The sequence below is a fragment of the Orbicella franksi genome, chromosome 4 (genome assembly GCF_964199315.1).
Source record: "Orbicella franksi chromosome 4, jaOrbFran1.1, whole genome shotgun sequence".
NCBI lineage: Eukaryota > Metazoa > Cnidaria > Anthozoa > Scleractinia > Merulinidae > Orbicella > Orbicella franksi.
The window spans coordinates 25,952,301-25,971,223 of record NC_138148.1 but is presented as its reverse complement, the minus strand read 5'-3'; the positions used below and the strand labels follow the sequence as shown (position 1 = coordinate 25,971,223).

General features: G+C 39.2%; 1 protein-coding gene across 19 annotated transcripts in view; it reads right to left on the bottom strand.

Annotated features, from left to right (window-relative positions):
• LOC145485104 (uncharacterized) overlaps positions 1-18,923 on the bottom strand; it is a 41,509-nt gene that overhangs the window by 5,869 nt on the left and 16,717 nt on the right. For 17 of the 19 annotated variants that reach the window (XM_081463761.1, XM_081463758.1, XM_081463760.1 and 14 more), the window contains 6 exons: positions 18,632-18,697; positions 14,434-14,508; positions 9,874-9,921; positions 6,906-6,983; positions 6,589-6,656; positions 3,854-3,964 (listed from right to left, as the gene is read on the bottom strand). In XM_081463761.1, coding sequence (XP_081319887.1) covers positions 3,854-3,964; positions 6,589-6,656; positions 6,906-6,983; positions 9,874-9,921; positions 14,434-14,508; positions 18,632-18,695 — 444 coding nt within the window. In that variant the 5' untranslated portion in view covers positions 18,696-18,697. The remainder of the gene's footprint in view (positions 1-3,853; positions 3,965-6,588; positions 6,657-6,905; positions 6,984-9,873; positions 9,922-14,433; positions 14,509-18,631; positions 18,698-18,923) is intronic. The other 2 variants (XM_081463776.1, XM_081463777.1) reach the window with 2 other exon arrangements.

Genomic DNA, 18,923 nt, shown 5'->3' with positions numbered 1-18,923 from the left:
ACTGAATTAGGTGTTTTTTTATTCTGGATTTGTGAAAACAGTGTTAAAGACTGAATCAAGTGTTTTATTATTATTATTATTATTATTACTATTAATATTATTATTTTAAATTGTTTTTTGTTTGCTTTCGCTATGACAGCAGCTTGTAAATCTTACCTAGCATTAAAAGTAGAGAACTTCTTGCCGCATGTTTCATTTATTTATCTATGTTTTTTTCATTATTTATCGCTCTCCCTCCTCCTTCTCAATTTGTGTTAAGTTTAGCCCAGGCTACACTCGTCTGAATTCAGTTCGCGCCGTGACTCTGACAAGGAGCCGACCGATTAGCGTTCTGTACTTGCTGTCTAAAGGAAGTCTGCCCAAGGACATCATTGAGTCCAATGAAGACGCAAGTCTAACAATTTGCCAGCAAGCGTCGTCCACTATCGTACATGGAGCAGATGTATCACATGTAAACGGGGCGTCATTTAGCCCGGTAATAGTAGGCCGTTTGCACTGTGGCGATAATGTTGTCCTTGCTTTAAACAGCAAAGGGCTTTAGCCACATAAATAAATAAGTAAAAGACTTTATTCAACCTGAAAGGCCAATCAGTGATCAATGGATCACTGGTATTAACTGGCGATCAGCATTTACATTTAGAACATTCAATTTAGAACTTAGACGTGCAATGTGGTGATAATGTTGTCCTTGCTTTGGACAGCAAAGGGCTTTAGCCACATAAATAAATAAATAAATAAATAAATAAATAAAAGACTTTATTTAACCTGAAAGGCCAATCAGTGATCACTGCATCACTGGTATTGACTGGCGATCGCATTTACATTTAGAACATTCAATTTAGAACTTAGACGTGCAATGGACAAGACATTTGTAGCTGCTGTTGGCGTTATTTGCTCTGAACTTTGATGAAGCTTAAGAGTGTTGTATCCAGTTGTTGCCATATCCAGACTAAAGTGTGGAAATGGCATTCCCCGCTGGACAAAATTTAAGTCCATCCGGGACATTGCTATTTGCGAGCAAAACATGGCCACGAGCAGAGTGAAGAACATTAGGTCAAGCGCTGATCGAGAGTAGAAGTTCCTTGTTTTATCAATTTTAGGCGTTCTCGGCCCAGCTAAATATCAGAACTGTCTGTGATTCGCTAGCGCGGAAGAAATTTATTTGTGTGGCTTCCGGGCGATAATTGACGTAACGACAACATGTTGAGTGTTTGCTAACTCATAATAGTGGCCTGGTTTGTTTGAAGTTCAATCGATTCTTGATGTAGGAAGCTCTTGTTCAGTCCATTTAGGACGATGCAGGTTTTAGAAAGCTATAGATCAGCTCTCTGCCGCGGTTTTGACATCTGTACGTTCGTGTTGATTCAGACTCCAATTTCATGTTAAAAGCACACTTAATTAACTTGTACAATTTACGATTCAACGAAAAGACGAAGAATTTAGTCTTCCTGGCCTCAAAAGGCATACAGGAGAGTTATTTCCTTTTATTTGAGCTACGATAAGTCTTATGAAAAGCTAGCGCTGGGACAGAATTGTATCAAGATTATCAGCGACAAGTCAAATTCTGTGGCTTTGTTTTTGCGAATCCAGACAGAATTATTGAAATTAAATGTCACGTAAGGGCTACTTTTTCACTGAAATATAGAAGTAAATAACCGATTCGACTACTTACTATGCTCCTGTCGCAACGATTGACTAAGTTAACCCACAATAAAGACAGTGAGGTCATTTAGGTGAAATCGCAGAGGTAAGCCTGTCTAAATTAGTGCCGCGAATCAAATGATCAATTTAAGCTCTAATTTAGCTTTGTTTGGCTCGTTCGAATCATTTACAGTGACTTCAAAGGCTTGATAGGCATGGTATGCCTCTGTTAACAGTGCACGAGGTAGGTAGCACTCTCAGTGCGACATGGCCATATTTATGTACACTATCTGACCGATTTTCCAAAAACATGCCCGCTATTTTGGTACAAAGTCTTTAACACGGTTTTCATAAATCCAGATATATTTATATTTTATATCTTTTACGCTTTTTATATCTTACTAAGTTCATATATTTCATTTATTTATTTATTTATTTTATACATTAAATTTTATTCATTAAATTGTAAATAGTTTTAACTTTATGTAGCTAAGGTATATTTTCCTGTGTAAATAGTATACCCAATTAGCTTTTTTAAGCTAAATACTATTGACACTTTAATAAAGTCATTCATTTATTCATTCATTTTTTCAAGGCTATTTGTAAAGAGAATCAAGTCAGAGAATTTTACTTTAAGCTAATCCATCGCATTGCGGATACGAAGAAAGAGCTTACTCTCTATGGAATTACACACAATAATAGATGTTTTCACTGTGGTGAGCCTGACTCAGTTCTTCATACATTTCAAGACTGCAGCGCGACAACTTCTTTTCACAATCGGCTATTGAACTGGTTCAATGAGATGCATAACACCTCAATATCCCCGAGAAACTACGAAGTATTGTTTGGTAAGGCGTTTGGAAATGATAATAACAATGTTAGGAAATTGAATCTATGTTTATTATATGCTAACTATTATCTACATTACCACAAGGTAAATGAAAGGTATCCTGCCTGGATTGAATTTATTACAAAAGTAAATTACCAGTTTAGAATAGTAAATCAAGTTTTTGGTATTCTTTTATGATGTTTCTTCACATTTTCTGTCCTGTTAATGCTTTTAAAAGGCATTAGACTAATACAAGGATATGTCGTTTTAAAGAAAAGGGTGATAATTGCTAGAATAATTGTAAGATTAATTAAAGGATATGCAATTTAAAAAATACATGTATTGCTGTTACGAATATAAAGTTCTTTTATATAATTGTTAAAAGTAAGTAGGGCAAAGAAGCTGTCTTGTACGGCAAGTTGTGTTAATAGCTCTGTTGTATTTTAAGTAGTGAATGTAGCATTTATGTTATTGTTTTATTGTAAAGTAGCAGCAAAAGTATTGTTAAGTGATCAAAAGTGTTAGCAAACATAATAAAATAAATAAATAAATAAAAAAAAAACAAAGTGTATTAGTTTTGCCCTTGGATTGCGATGGCTTTCTTTGAAGTCTAATGCCTTATCGCATTTCCAAATTGACAAATTGACGTAAAAACGAGCACGTCCGTATCGCAGAATAGATAATTTCCCTTTAGTTTCCATTCTATATCTCCTCGATACAGTAAAAAAAGATGGCGGACGATGTTTATGCACATGCTTATGCTTTCAACAGCGCGTTTTCACTTGACATAAGCATAAGCATATCCTAAGTTTGTTGCGTTTCCACTTGACAATCACATCATGAGCTCGATATTTCTATCACGTGCTAGATGACGAGGGGTCAGCCCAACTCAGCTATCACGCATACAAATCGAGAGCGAATACTCTAATTGTTTGAGTATAAATCTACAAGTTGTTGAAAAACTTTAGCTAAGTTCTTTTCACAGACACTTCGAAAACGTAAAGAAGTGGCCGCCATTTTGTTAGCAACCATATGCTGCGAGAGTACTCGCACTCTACAATAGAATAGATATTAAGTAGCGTAGTCAATAAGAGAACAGCATTAGTGATAGAATGCTTGTATATTTATAGAGAAACCGGATACAAACAAAAAGATAATGTTTTCTATTTCGTCTTATTTTAATTCTCAAAATGTAAATCATCTTTGCTCGAGTCATTGTTACATTAAAAGCTCGTGCTAGCTCTTTGCTTCTAGTGAGTAATAGAAGTATGTCTTTCACCGCGCGTTTTTGCACGAGAGGTTTTTTTGAACAACATATCAAGTCCGGCGTTATCTAATCTCCCCTTTAAAGCCGAGAGTATATTTTCCTGTAGCATTACTTACCTGGCCTTTCACAGAGTGAGTTCCGGGATTACTCTTTGCTTCTGGTGATTTAAATCGATCTCCAACACACCTGGCTCGTAAATCTAGTAATGTCTTGTTAGTCTTGTCAATCTGCTTAGGGTTAAGGTACATGACATAATTAAAATATGTTGACATTTATAATCCATCATATATTTTCGCGCCCAGTGGAGGCTGTTGTTATACATTCTCAGAAATTCGGTTAATTAATTATATTTATATTTTTGTTATTTTTTTCCCAAGAGGACACGATTGATTCATTTCTAAACGCGGTCCGGATTTTCCTATCTTTGACCACGGTCTCGGTGTTGTTTTCATATCGGTTGTTTTCGTCGTGTAGATCAAGTTTCGTGAGTGAAGTAGCGGTAATCGTCAACCTTTGCCCTTTTTACACTTCCATCGACGATTAATCCCCACAAGGTTATCTCTATTCACTTGAAAGTGGCAAGGAAAGTCACTGTAAGTAAATCCAAACATGTGCTTTATTTGTGAGAGTTGTTTGGTTGTTTGTAGCTCGCCACGGTAATGGCGTGTCATCTTGTGTTTTTCTTGACCTACTATTTTCACTTAAAAATGAGTTAATTTCAGTCGAGTTTACCTCTCTGATCGTTGGTGCATTTGAGAGAGTTTCTATGGGATACACCTAATGAATTTCCTCGCTTTCTGCTATTTAATTTACGGTATAAAAGCCTGATTTCAAGTGATTCGCAACGATTGACAGAAACTGTTTTTGTGGTACAACTTCAAACTTTGCATAAAATTTCAGCATTTTCAAGACCTCGCTCAACTCCAAATCCTCGTGTCCACGTGACCAGAGTCGCGTGGACACGAGGATATTCGTGTGTAACCATTCTTTGCGTTTCCTAATGTGAGATTCCTGTGAAGGGCGGTAGATAGATAGGTAGATGGATATTGTTCAGGCAACTTGCGGGTTAATACATTTTGGTTCCGAAAGACAGGTATAGAACCGACGATGAATTGACGACGTTTGGCGCTATTGATTTTGGAAATACGAGTTTCAACCACACTGTACAGATTCCAGACACCTTATTTTTTTTTTTTTAATTTTCGCGAGGACTGGGGTGAAGGCCGTGGAGACTACTCAAGCATTTGTAGCTATTTGTGACAGGCCGTTTTCAGCATCTTATTCTGTTAGTGTCCGAGCCCTCGCTTCACGCAATTAGCATGCGCTTAAATTAAATTTGGCGACAAATAACAGGCTGAAAATGTTGAAGTGACGGGTTTCACTCATGCACAAAAAACCAAGGGTGATTATGAGTAGATTAAAAACTAACCTCTAAGGGGCATTTTCTGCGAATAAGCAAACAGGTGTAACTCACAGAAACTAATTGCTAGGTCTCTCCCTGTATATATACCACTATGGGTCAGATCAGGGCACCAGACCAGATCGAATGGGCTTCGTAATGCTTCTGGAAATGTAACCTTTACATATCTGTTATTTTACATTTCAGGCTTAGCATGGGAGTAGCCTGTATACATCTGGATGTACACAGTCTAAACTTTAAAGCAATTCGCGATATACCCGGAACTTATTCTCGCTGACTGGTTTTTGATTCCTCTGATATCAGTATCATTTCAATCCATGAAATAAAGCAACAAACAACAGATTTAAGCTTAACCTGTCTTAAATACAGAGCCGCGTAAACGTCCCTGAAAAGTAATACATGGAATTCTAAACTGTGCGACAATCTGTTTCAAAAAACCTTGTTGACAAAGGGTTGTAAAAAAACGACATGCTTCCCTAACATAAGGAAAATCTAGGGATCGCAATGAGCCGATTAAAAACCATCATATAATGCATACTTTCCGAGAGTAAATCACAGCAATAAGGGTCGAATCAGGTCATATCGAATTTCTTTAGTAAAGTTAACGGAAGTGAAAATGTATCCTACGCTTGCATTACACTTGCTTGGTTTGGCAGTGGATTTCTTCGCACAAGTAACACGAGACAGCCCAGGCATAAGGCCTTAGATAGCTTTACGAAAAACTAATCTATATATTGCTATGTAAAACTAAAAATTGGTAAGTAACGTGGGCGGGTAGAAATTAATGTAAACTAGCACACCTAACAGTTGAAAAATGCTGTACACGGCCCAGTAAATAAATGCCTGACTCATTTCGTGCTGTAAGAATCAAAGGCTATTGTTTGTAGGCAACTTGTATGAGAATTTGGTTCGTAACAGTATAAAGGGATTTGACCTCAGGTGTAAGTCAGAGTGCGAAGTCATAATTTTTACCGCAGGAAGCAAGCAACTGAGCACATAGAAATTGGATTTCAAACTCTGTATTCTTTCCTGAAACGATTCTTCCTTTAAGTCGGAGACTGGGGTACCCGTTTCTCCTCATATTAAGTATTTCAATCAAGTTGCCCCTTAAAGTAACAACTCATACTCCCAAGACTGTACAATGCAGAAGGACTTTGATAGAAGCCCGCCTTTGGTTTTTGCAATTACATTTAATTTGAAAGCATTGTGACTTTTGTAAATAGCGTAAAGCTACCATACCCACAGCTACTGGGCTTCTTGAAGCCCAGTTATTATGCTTAGCGGGATTTTAGCGGCATCTATATAAGGCAGAAAGAACACGGCTTTTTGTAATTTCTCCTTTCACAACTTTCATTAGAATCCCTAAAGGTAACATGGTATTTCCCTTTACAGCTGGCAAAGAACATGAATAATTGATGTTATAAAGGATACTGCTAATCCCTTCTCACACCACGATATGGCGTCTCCATAACAATGTAGATGCTCACAAGCACTTGCTCCTACAATAAATTATTTAATATCAGGTCAAAAAAATACTATTTACAATGCACAGAAGGAAACATATAAAACCTGATTCATTCTTGTAAAAAGCCATATTCGTAATCTAGTATTGGACTGAAAATAGCTTGTAATCGAGGCTCATGCGGGGGAATATCATTAAAAAGAGATTAGTGTCATTTGCAGTTGAAGATTTCTGTTCGATAGCTGTCGGCTTCATGTTTATAAATCAGTCGAGTCAAGGATTTTACCTGTTTTTATAGCTTTAATCGAAGTCTGGTCCAACTTGACGGCAGCAGTTGCATCATTTAGGGCCTCGCGAAAATCCCCTGATTTATAGAATTAAGAAAAAAACATTTCATGCACAGGAAAGCAAGAAGTGGCGAATAAGTAAATACAATAAAAGCTCACGAGGCTCCAGAGGTATAAAAGAGCATGTTTTCTTTATGTGTTTAGACTCAATCTAGGGACACGGAAGTGATCTGTTTTGATCGTCGAACTATAGTTGACTTCCGATAACTTAAACATTCAAGAACGTGTTCTGGAGAGTTCGAATCTTCGGGTGATGGGAACGAACACCGTACATTGCAAAATAAAGCTGTAAGCGTTTTAATCAGGTTTATCGCCGAGGAAGAGTAAAACTGGAACGATGCTTCCGATCACGCAATATGATCTTACGCGGGCACTATCAGGTGATAGTATAACCATGGGTGAATATCAGTCGATAGTGCCTGTTCAGAGTAGTAGCTCATGAAATGCAAATTCCTATTTCATTTTTTAGATGAAGTAAAATAGTTTATATCTCCGGGTTGATTTTCTGTTTGAGGATAGCACGAAGAAGTAGCTTTCTGAAAACTGCAATGAACTACGATACGGTAAAATAACAATTAATCGAGCGTGAAGAGGTTTGAGATTGTAAAGAGAAGACACTCCTCATATTTTTACGGCGTTTTTGCAGGTCAATATTTGACATTAAGAATTGTATCTATACATACAAGTTTCGTTTCACCCAAAAAAGGAAAACCTTTGCGAAAAATACCAAGGCGGAAAATAACAGAAAATTTACTGGTGAACATAAAGACAATTAAGAGCCATTGCCAGTAAATGTGGAGAACCCGACGACAGGTCAGAAAATTCGGATTTTCTTTTATTGCGTCAAAAAGACCCTTTTGGTGAACTATTTTCAGAAATATACTTTCAAAGTTCCAGCAAGTTCACATTTTTGTGAAATCTAGAAAAGTTCGAAACACCGCACAATGAGCCAAAATGGCCGATGAAATTCATGCAAAATTACACATTTTCAACAGGCCAGTACAGAAAGAAGGAAACTTGCCTGGATTTCATATTCACACAGTCTGTAATTTATACTTTGATCATTCTTCTCAGCTAAACGTCATCTTGAAGTAAATACGTTTTGTCTATTTCTTGGCCGTTTGAAAAATACAACTATCGCAATTTAATTTACATGTAAAATTTCAACTGATTTTAGAGGGTCATAACTCTTCTAGTATGCAAATCTCTCAACAAATAAAATGTTCGAAAACAAGAGCTATGCTATGGGTAAACCATATCTAAATGGCTAGTTTGGGCCGTGAAAATTAAGCTCGCTAGATGAAGGGTATTTCGACCAATTGCGCCATTTTTGAACGAACGAGCAAGAACTTCGATTTTGAGGTCATCTCTCTAAACATAATTCGACATGTTTCATAACACAAATTAATCGTAGACATCGTGTATTGTACACTTAAGCAGTACGTTAAATAATACCTTAGAATAAGCCTTGGTTATAGATGGCACAGTCCTCTAGAAATCAGCCGCCCAAACAGACGATTTTGGCAAAATGTCAGCCTTCAAGGTGGAACGGTAGTCCTGCATTCAAACCTTCAGCACCTTTAGCGCATAATTAAATGGAGAAAAGGCATCGTTTCTTCTTCCTTGGTTATCTCTTGTAATTAGTTCTCTCTTTTTACGATAAAAAAGGGGAACCAATCCCGACTGCAACGATTAATAGAACCGTTTGCTCGGAACGAGACACACGGTACATGTAACGTTTGTGTACACAACATTATTGTCATCATTCCCTATTGTTCTCTTTGTCACGGTGTCACGCCATGCAATTCACCACGACAACATATCGAACTCACTGGCTGACCAGTCACAGCACAGTTTTAAACCGCTGCATTTGAAATTTTTCCTCCACATTGTTTTAGGAAAAGATACAAAGGAAAAATGGCCAACTGAAAAAAGTAGCGAACGTTTCTTGGTTTTAGCTGTCAAATTTACGGCGATTTTGGATTGTGAAACCTTATGGGCCGTCACAAGAGTCAAGTCGTCTTATCACGCAGATTTCTACGGGACTTTTCCCTCTAACCGAGGCCATTTCAGAGGTATGATTTAAATTATTGCCTACATGTGTGATACACAATGTCAAACAACAATTTGTGTAATGAAACATGTCGAGTTATGCTCATAAAGATGAATGCAAAATCGAAGTTAAATTTTTAGCTCGGTCCTCTAAGAATGGCGCAATTGGTCAAAATACCCTCTACAGTTTTTCATCTAGCGAGCTTAATTTTCACGGGCCAAACTAGCCATTTAGACATGGTATATCCATAGCATAGCTCTTTCTTTAGAACTTTTTATTTGTCAAGAAATTTGTATACTAGAAGAGTTATGACCCTCTAAAATCAGTTGAAATTTTACATGCAAATTAAATTGCGATAGTTGTATTTTTCAAACGGACGAGAAGTAGACAAAACGTATTTACTTCAAGATAACGTTTAGCTGAGAAGAATGATCAAAGTATAAATTACAAACTGTGTGAATATGAAATCCAGGCAAGTTTCCTTCTTTCTGTACTGGCCTGTTGAAAATGTGCAATTTTGGATAAATGTCATCGGCCATTTTGGTTAATTGTGCGGTATTTCGAACTTTCCAAGATTTCACAAAAATGTGAACTCGCTGGAACTTGGAAAGTATATTTCTGAAAATAGTTCACCAAAAGAGTCTTTTTGACGCAATAAAAGAAAATCCGAATTTTCCGACCTGTCGTCGGATTCTCCATATTTACAGGCAATGGCTCTTAAGCATCTATTTCTCGTTCATTTCTATGAGCTGATAGTTGTCCCCGGAAAGTTACTTTGCCAATATCATCTGCTGAACGCAAAGAAAGCAACAATTATTTTTGATTGGTGGATAATTACAAGATCAAGATCTTACCGAGACGGTAATAAGCTGTTGCCCTGCTGCTGTACACCTCTGCTATCGCTGAAAAAGCAAAACTGATTTCATTAGTAACATATTTTGTACAGTACATTAAATAATTTGTTTCCTTTACGTTTACGTTTTTCTTTACTTTTATTTTTGCCTCCTAAAGTCCAATCTCCACGTCCACGTCGTAGGAGGTGGAAACAGGCAAAGTAGGGATTGCTAGGCAGGGTGATGTATGGTGGGAGGTTAATCTTCGCGAGCCGCTACGGTAGTCGTGAAGGCCTGCTTGGATCAACCCTGAAACGTGCTGGCTAATGTTGACCCTGGTGAAGCTAACTGGGCCAATCACCCACTAGTGAATAGAAACGATTACAGAAACGGAGACAATACTGAGTATGACCAGCCGGACTCGTGGAGAGATCTCTTCCGAGAGCTATATAACACCATTTGGTGAAACCCTGCCGGGAGCCGGATGGCCGAAACCTCTTCTCACGATGAGGGCTACAACAAGGATTGGGATCTGGAACGTCAGTACCCCGGACGAGACAAGTAAGAATTCTATGAATTCTGAATTTTGCACAAGTGGCAAAAGAAATGCGCCGCTATGACATTGCAGTGTTAGGAATCTGCGAAAGCATATTGAATAGATCTGGCTGCACAACAATAGCAACAGGAGAGCAGGTGGTGTACTCCAGACATGGGAATGAACAGCATGCGCACACAGAAGGAGTGGCTTTTATGATGAGCAAGTCAGCAGCAAAAGCCTTAGTGGGTTCTTGTGTCACCGAGGATCATCACTGCACGATTCAACTCTAAGGGCAGAAAGGTCAACCTCATAAACTGCTCTGCACCAACCAATGACACTGCTGATGAGATAAAACAAGAATTCTATGGAAGTCTCCAAGGTGGTTTAAATCACACACCTCGACGGGACATCATAATTCTCACTGGGAATCTTAAAGCCAAAATTGGCTTAGTTAACGCTGGCAGAGAGAGGATCACGGGGCGCCATGGATTAGGCTGCATAAATGATAATGGAAAACGGCTTGCCAACCTATTTGCTTTCAACTACCTAGTCATTTGTGGCAGCGTTTCCCCCACAAAGCCATCCATAAAGCTACATGGATCTCTCCTGATGGTACATCATCCAACCGAACTGACCGTATTGCAATTGGCAGAAAGTGGAGGAGAAGCTTTATGGATTCGAGAGTCAAGAGAGGGACGGGTGTTGCTTCTGACCACCATCTCCTGCTAGAGACCCTTAAAGTTAAACTTAGGGCACAGAAGTAGATCACACTACAAATACAACACCGAAAACCTGGAGAACAAAGAGATAGCAGAACCATTCAGTTGCTCAGTAAAAAACAGGTATTGAGCCCTTGAATTTGTGGAAGAAGATGTAGACAGTCACTGGGCAGCACTGAAACACACCAGGCAGGAGGCCTGCGATGAAGTCCTGGGCAAAAGGAAATGAAACCAGAGGGTAGAGACATAAAATCTGATCACACAGAGGAAACGCGTGAAAGTCGAAATGGGTAGATGGAACGAGCAAGCTAAGAAGAGCAGCCTAACTTCAATGTACCGGCAACTCAACAATGACGTAGCAAAGTGCAAAGAAAGACAAGAAGGAGTTCTTCAATACTCTTGCCACGGAAGCAAAAACTGCAGCAGGACAGCGAAACGTGAAAAAGCCGTATGACATAGCTAGGACAATGTCAGGAAAGAGAAGCAGACAGTCAAAGCCAGTTAAGAGCAAGGAAGGCGTTACCATCACTACAGAGCAAGAACAAAGGACAAGGTAGGTGGAACATTTCCGAGACATTTTGAATAGACCACCTCCCACAGAAATGCCAAACATCACTGCTAATGAAGGGCCTCTACTCAACATTTATGTCAACCCACCATCTAAAGCAGAAATTGAGCGAGCGCTGAAGCAGCTGAAGAATGGGAAAGCGGCAGGTCCAGATGGCATCCCCCTTGAAGCTCTTAAAGTAGACCCAAAAACTACAAAAGCCATGTTATACCCTGGGAAATGAAGACCGTTCTATCGAAATGGAAGAATGGTTACCTTGTCAAGCTGCCCAAAAAAGGGGATCTTGGGCTCTGCTAGAACTGGAGAGGAATCATGCTCCTCTCAATTCCCAGTAAGGTTTTCTGCAACATTATTCTAGCGAGGCTGAAGCATGCCCTAGATCACAAGCTACGTTGTGAGCAGGCAGGGTTTAGAAAAGACAAATATTTCACCGATCATATTGCATCCGCGTCAGACTAGCCACAAACATTTCACAAGTATTTGACAGTTGTTTGCTTTTGTATAAATTTAATTCGTGAACGTACGGTTGGGAATCCTCCTGCGATAGAGAGCCAGACTCTCAACATCCAAAATTTGCGAACGGGACTTTGGGTGTGACGCTCAACGAGTTTGCCTATGAATTCTAAAGGCCTCTGAAGAGTCTCTTGGCCGAGACGAAACGCCGCGTCAGACTAGCCACGAACATTTCACAAGTATTTGACAATTGTTTTCTTTTGCAAAAATTTAATTCGTGAACGCACGGTTGGGAATCCTTCTGCGATAGAGGGTCAGACAATCAACATCAAGAATTTGCGAACGGGACTTTGGGTGGGATGCTCAACGAGTTTGCCTATGAATTCTAAAGGCCTCTGAAGAGTCTCTTGGCCGAGACGAAACGCCGCATCAGACTAGCCACGATCATTTCACAAGTATTTGACAATTGTTTGCTTTTGTATATATTGCATCCTTGAGGATAATCATCGAACAATCTACAGAATGGCAGACTCCGCTATGCAAGAACTTTAACGACTTCGAAAAAGCTTTCGACAGAGTCGACAGGAACATCATCTGGCAACGCATGGGTCACTATGGAGTTTGACAAAAGTTTATTAAGTTGATTCAGGAGCTATATGAAGCCTCGTCCTGTCAAGTCGTTCACAACGGGAAACTATCAGAACCATTTGAGATAAACACAGGAGTCTGTCAAGGCTGCTTACTGCCACCAATGATCTCCATAATGGTCAAGGACTCGATTATGGGAGAGGTAGAGAGTCAGTGTAAAACGGGTATACAATGGACACTTACGATTCAACTCCATGACCTGGACTATACAGATGACAAATGTCATTTATCCCAAAAACTGCAACATATGCAAACTACGAGTGACCATCCGGCACAGGGTGCAGAGAAAATGGGCCTGAGGATCAGCAAAGAAAAGACCAAAGTCATGACAGCCAACAGCAAACAGCGGGAGATCAAGCTGAAAGATGAGGAACTGGAGGACGTTCAGAGCTTTACGTATTTAGGGAGTATCGTCACATCAGACGGAGGAGCGGATGAAGATGTAAAAAGCAGGATAGGCAAAGCCAGGCAGGCCTTTAATACCCCAAGACCAGTGTGGAACTCAACATCAATATCCACAAAATCCAAGCTACGAATCTTTACTACCAATGTAAAGTCAGTTCTTCTACAGATCTGGAGAGTCACAAGATCCATATCAAAGAAGCTGCAAATCTTCACTTATCAATGTCTGAGAAGGATCATTAAGATATACTGGCCAGAGAAAATTAGCGACAGGGAACTTTGGGCAAGAACAAAGCAAGACTGTATTCCAGTAGAGATCGCCAGGTGCAAATGGAATTGGATTGGCCACACATCGAGGAAACCAACATATGACACAACCTGACTCTAGAATGGAATCGCCAGGGTAAAAGGAAGGTAGAAAGCTAGACCAGTGAAAACCTGGAGGAGGTCAGTCGAATAGGAACTCAAAGAAGCCAACATCACCCGGAATACGGCAAAACGAACAGCCGCGAACAGAGTCCGCTGGCGCAGCATTGTAACCGCCCTTTGTTCCACCAGGTGCGTAATGGCCTAACTAACTACGTTCTTTATTTTCTTACAAAGTAACACAGCTATGCGCAGCTAAAATGATGTATTAGTAGATTTTATAGTTAGACTGAATTGCAGTTGCCTTCTCTTCATCTGAAAACCACGTCTGAATCAAATGGCATTCGAAACTTTCTCAAGTCTTTTTTTTTCGGTCTGTGGTTGTCACTTTGCATTGCAGTAGTTATCATTTTAAACTTAATATCATTATGAAAGTAATCAAGAAGCCCTTCAGGATACCTCAGTCTTGTTACCCTATTATGTACTGGAAGAAAAGATAGGTGAAAGCGAACAGTTCTTTGAAGCTTGGAGAAGCTATGCATCTGAACCAGGCGGGTAATGATATATTCTTTTTTGAAAGAAAAAATAAACAAAAAGTCACTGACCTGATATGGTCAGCTTTTTGGTCGAATTAAGGTACAGTTAATGCTTAATCGTACCTTTTTGGTACACTTCGGCTTTACTTCGGCAATATGGCCAGCTCGTTTGATTTCGTCAACGGCCAATAAAAACTTTTTTTTTGTTACCCCAGAGTTTCCTCCGGCGACCCATCTGCTGACCGCGGGGCTGGGCGCGTCGCCCAGGCTAAAAACTAACCAAACAGGTTCCATTTGGTGTGAAATTAATATTGTATAGATAATAAACTTATTGGCAGTTATTTTTCTCACCTTTGAGAGTAGCATCATCATAATCAAGTTTTTCATCAGAGGGACCTGGGCCTGGAGCTGGGCCTTGCGCTATGACTGACAATATGTCGGGAAAAGAAACTTCACTTTTTTATTTTAAAAACTATTTAGAGCGGTTTTTCTTGAGTGTCCAAAATTAGTTGGTTTTGCATCACTGCACCACACGATTGGCTTAAAAAACTCGCGCCACTTTTTCTTATTCGCTCGCACACGTTTTCCTGCCCTTCGCTTCAACTGCATGTGTTTCAAGTTTTGATTGGTTTACTAGATTCTCCGTGTCCTGTCAATGACTGGCTGGAATGATTACTTTGATTTTTGATACTCAATTAAAAAAGGCTCAATTTCCTAACTAATAAACAATAATTTACAATAGAATAAAAATTAATGACAATTAATAACAAATAACACTGCAAAACTGACACAACAAAATAATGGTTAAGTTCTAAAAAACAAGGTCTCGGATCTGTCTTTTGTCTTGTTTCGCATCATTACATCTTAAGAGTCACTGACTGAAAATATCGAGAATGGCTGGCCAGGATGGAAAAATCGAAAATCCTGACACTTTGCCTAAAGAACGCTTTTAGGGAGCCACTTTCGAGAATATTATTACGACTTTCTTAGAATTTAAAGTCTTCGAGAAATTCGCAAAAAACGAAAATATAGCTTTTTGCCTCATTAAATATGCAAAAAATTTCTGGAAAATTGACAAAGTTCTCGGTATTCGCATTGAAACAATTTACAAAATTAGAACTCGGGGTAAACTTAGCATAAGGGCTTTACTTTTCTTCTATCTAACAATAGGAAGTTCTAAATTTTTTAAGCGTTTTGAAGGATTCCGTCGACCGTTGAAGAATTGCCTTCTAAAAGACAGTTGATCCATGTCGTTATTACAACATTGTTTCATTATTTCACGCAAGGTACATAAAACTACAGACAAACGCCAAAATATAAGTTCAAACACGCTACATGTATTACGTGACTGGCGTCACGTAATATTTATTTTCAGTTAGCTCCAATTGGAATTACTAGATTATTGAGGTTTAGACACTTGCTTATAATAGAGACATAGCAGGGTTTGTCTTTCCCGTTTATATACACTCGATTAGTCTGCAAATACTCGAAAGGAGACTGGTCTTTTAAAGTATTTTTTAACGATTGTGTGTCGATTTTGATCTTCATGGAAAACGGATTAATCAGAAGCACTAAATGAAACGAAGAGGCTTTATTAACGTGATCCAGCTAGGCCAGGGAAGCAGGCTTTCTTGAAAAATAGAGTAAGACTGTTTGATGTCTATCCCGCGATCTGACCTCGGTTGGAATTCGGCCCAGTCCAAACGTCGTGCTTCTGCTGTGCCGAACTCAAATAAATTTGGCCCGGCAGTGGCATGACAAAAAGCTATGAAAGATTCAAAGGCCGAATTTAATTCATTCGCGCAGAAGATCGGAAGAAGTTTGCTTTGCTGAAGACCGTTTTAAATGCTAGAAAGCAAGTGCAGCTGATGCAGCAGGATATGAATTCACAGGGACGGCGGAGTCTTTTTTCAAGTGAAAGAAAGGGGGAGGGGGGGGGGGGGGGGGCGGAGGGTGCGGGGCTTGAAAACGAGCGGTGCCGGCGCAAGTTTGTAGAGGGATCTAGGGGCATTCTCCCCTCCCAAAAACCTTTTTAAGTCTAGGGGCTCGGAAATGGTATTTTTGACATTCTCCATGGTGTAGTTCTTGAGAAAATCAACCTAGTGGATGAACACCCCCCCCCGCCGTGTGTAGGAAGGAAGTGCACGCTGCGGAAAGGTTAAAACTATGTAAACACGAAAAGCTTCTTACAGATTTGCTACGAGGTTGTAGCTTTGTGAATTCTTGGTGTACTGTAGTCAACTAGACTTTTTTCGTTTTCTTTTCCTTGTTATTTCTTCATTTGTACCTCATACTAAAACAAAATAAACTGTCATGGTGGTAAAAAGTGGGGGAGGGGGGGAGGGGAGGGGCTTAATCCCCTACCCCGGCTCCGCCGTCCCTGTTTCAGTTCGGCACGTGCATGGCACGTGCATGGCAGTTCGGCACGCCGTTCGAAGCCAAGTCGCGCTACTGCCGTGCGGAACGGCATTAGGCCTGCCGTGCTATAAGTAGTCGCGCTGACTTTAATACAGCCTGCCGAACTGAGTGAATGCATGGTTTCAAACGTCGTGCTACTGCCGCGCTTGAGTCGAAGTTCTCGGTATTCGCATTGAAAAAATTTACAAGACTAGAACATGGGATAAACTAAGCATATTGAAAACTTTATATTAAATTAAATTTTGAGGGGTTCCGTCGGCTGTCGAAGAATTCAAGCCCCTATGGAAACGTCAAAAATTGCGTAATTTTACGGGCTTAAAAGTCGTTTTAGTTTGCCCAATATCGGGTAGAAATAAATACTTTGATTAACTTTTGGTCTTCTTCAATCAGTATTTGGAACAAAAAATCTGGGCAGTAAGAACGCGCGCCAGCAGACACAAACGTTTTTAAGGCTAGGTGAACTTTTTTGCATAATTGACGAAAATTGAAAAGTCTCTTCATAGAATGACTACTCGATATATTTCTAACTGTGTTGTTTTGTCGTTGTTGGTGCCTTCAATTACTTCGCCTTAATAGTTTCCAAATAATAAAGAAAGAGGAAAAATCGATGGTTAAACTGACAACCGTTTGCATAACACATCACCCCCTGTCATATTTTTCGTCTCAATCCCCGTAAAAGGTACCGCAAAAGCTCTGGCGGTGGACCTTTTGAAGATTAACCCCGAAAATGTACGACGAGCACCCCCGTTATTTTTATATGAGTCTCGATTTCAAACAGTCTTACTCTAGTTTTTGAAGAAAACTTGCTTCCTTGGTCTGGCTGGATCACGTTAATAAAACCTCTTCGTTTCATTTCGTGTATTTAATTGGTCGTTTTCCATCAAGATCAAAATCGAGACACATGTTAGAATTTACTTTAAAAGACCAGTCTCCTTTCGAATATTTGCGGGCTAATCGAGTGTATATCAACGGGAAAGACAAACCCTGCTATGTCTCTATTATAAGCAAGTGTCTAAACCTCAATAATCTAGTAATTCCAATTGGAACTAACTGAAAATAAATATTACGTGACGCCAGTCACGTAATACATGTAGCGTGTTTGAACTTATATTTTGGCCTTTGTCTGCAGTTTTATGTACCTTGCGTGAAATAATTAAACAATGTTGTAATAACGACATGGATCAACTCTCTTTTTGTATATATCCCACAAAGCAAGGCCCACAGATGGAACAAAAACAGACCAGGGTGCTCAACAATAGAGTTCTTTGAACATACCGCATTATGCCAATCTGAGAAGAAACTGTCGCGAACTTTTGCATTTTACCTGTGTGAACCTCGATTGCCCAGAAATTTTTTTCCATATTATTATAGTAGAAACGACACTCTTTTGCACAGTACTTGTTTTAGTTCCATATCGGACATACCAAGATGGGTTTTAAGCCCGTAAAAACTACGCAATTTTTGCCGTTTTCATAGGGGCTTTAGAAGGCAATTCTTCAACGGTCGACGGAATCCTTCAAAATGCTTGAAAAATTTAAAACTTCCTATTGATAGATAGAAGAAACTTAAAGCTCTTATGCTAAGTTTACCCTGAGTTCTAGTTTTGTAAATTGTTTCAATGCGAATACCGAGAACTTTGTCAATTTTCCAGAAATTTTTTGCATATTTAATGAGGCAAAAAGCTATATTTTCGTTTTTTGCGAATTTCTCGAAGACTTTAAATTCTAAGAAAATCGTAATAATATTTTCGAAAGTGGCTCCCTAAAAGCGTTCTTTAGGCAAAGTGTCAGGATTTTCGATTGTTCCAACCTGGCCAGCCATTCTCGATATTTTCAGTCAGTGACTCTTAAGCATATATTTCGTTGTTTCACTGTTCCCAGGTATTAAGGGCATCCAAGCCTGCTAAATTAGTTATTTCGGCTTATCAACTAAGTTATAGGGAATGACATTAGATTTCCACAGTCTACAAAGTAGACACTATCAATAACATCGCGCTTCAAGTTTCACGACTATTTTAAAACCACGTAGTTTCCTTTGTAGTATTTGATAGTTTTAAACCAGCCGAGCATTGAAACAGATGTCAAATGTTTCATTTCTTGTGAATTTTTTCCTGGAGGTTTTTTCTTCTCACCTTCTAAAACATCTTCATCAAAATCCGCTCTTGCCTCACGTGATTTGACTTGACTTTCCGCCATGACTGAAATATACAAGAAAAAAATATTTTTGTTGACATTGTTGCCTTCATTTCTTTCTAAACCTCACTACCAAACTCCTCTAAAGACTTTATGAACATGACTGTCTAGAACTTGCTCTAAGTCAATCAATCCCGTTTCATTTAACTTCCATGATGGCAGCCCGCCAGACTCAGTCAATTACAAAAATGTTAATTTACTTCCCAAGAGCGTGGACAAAGGAAACAATTC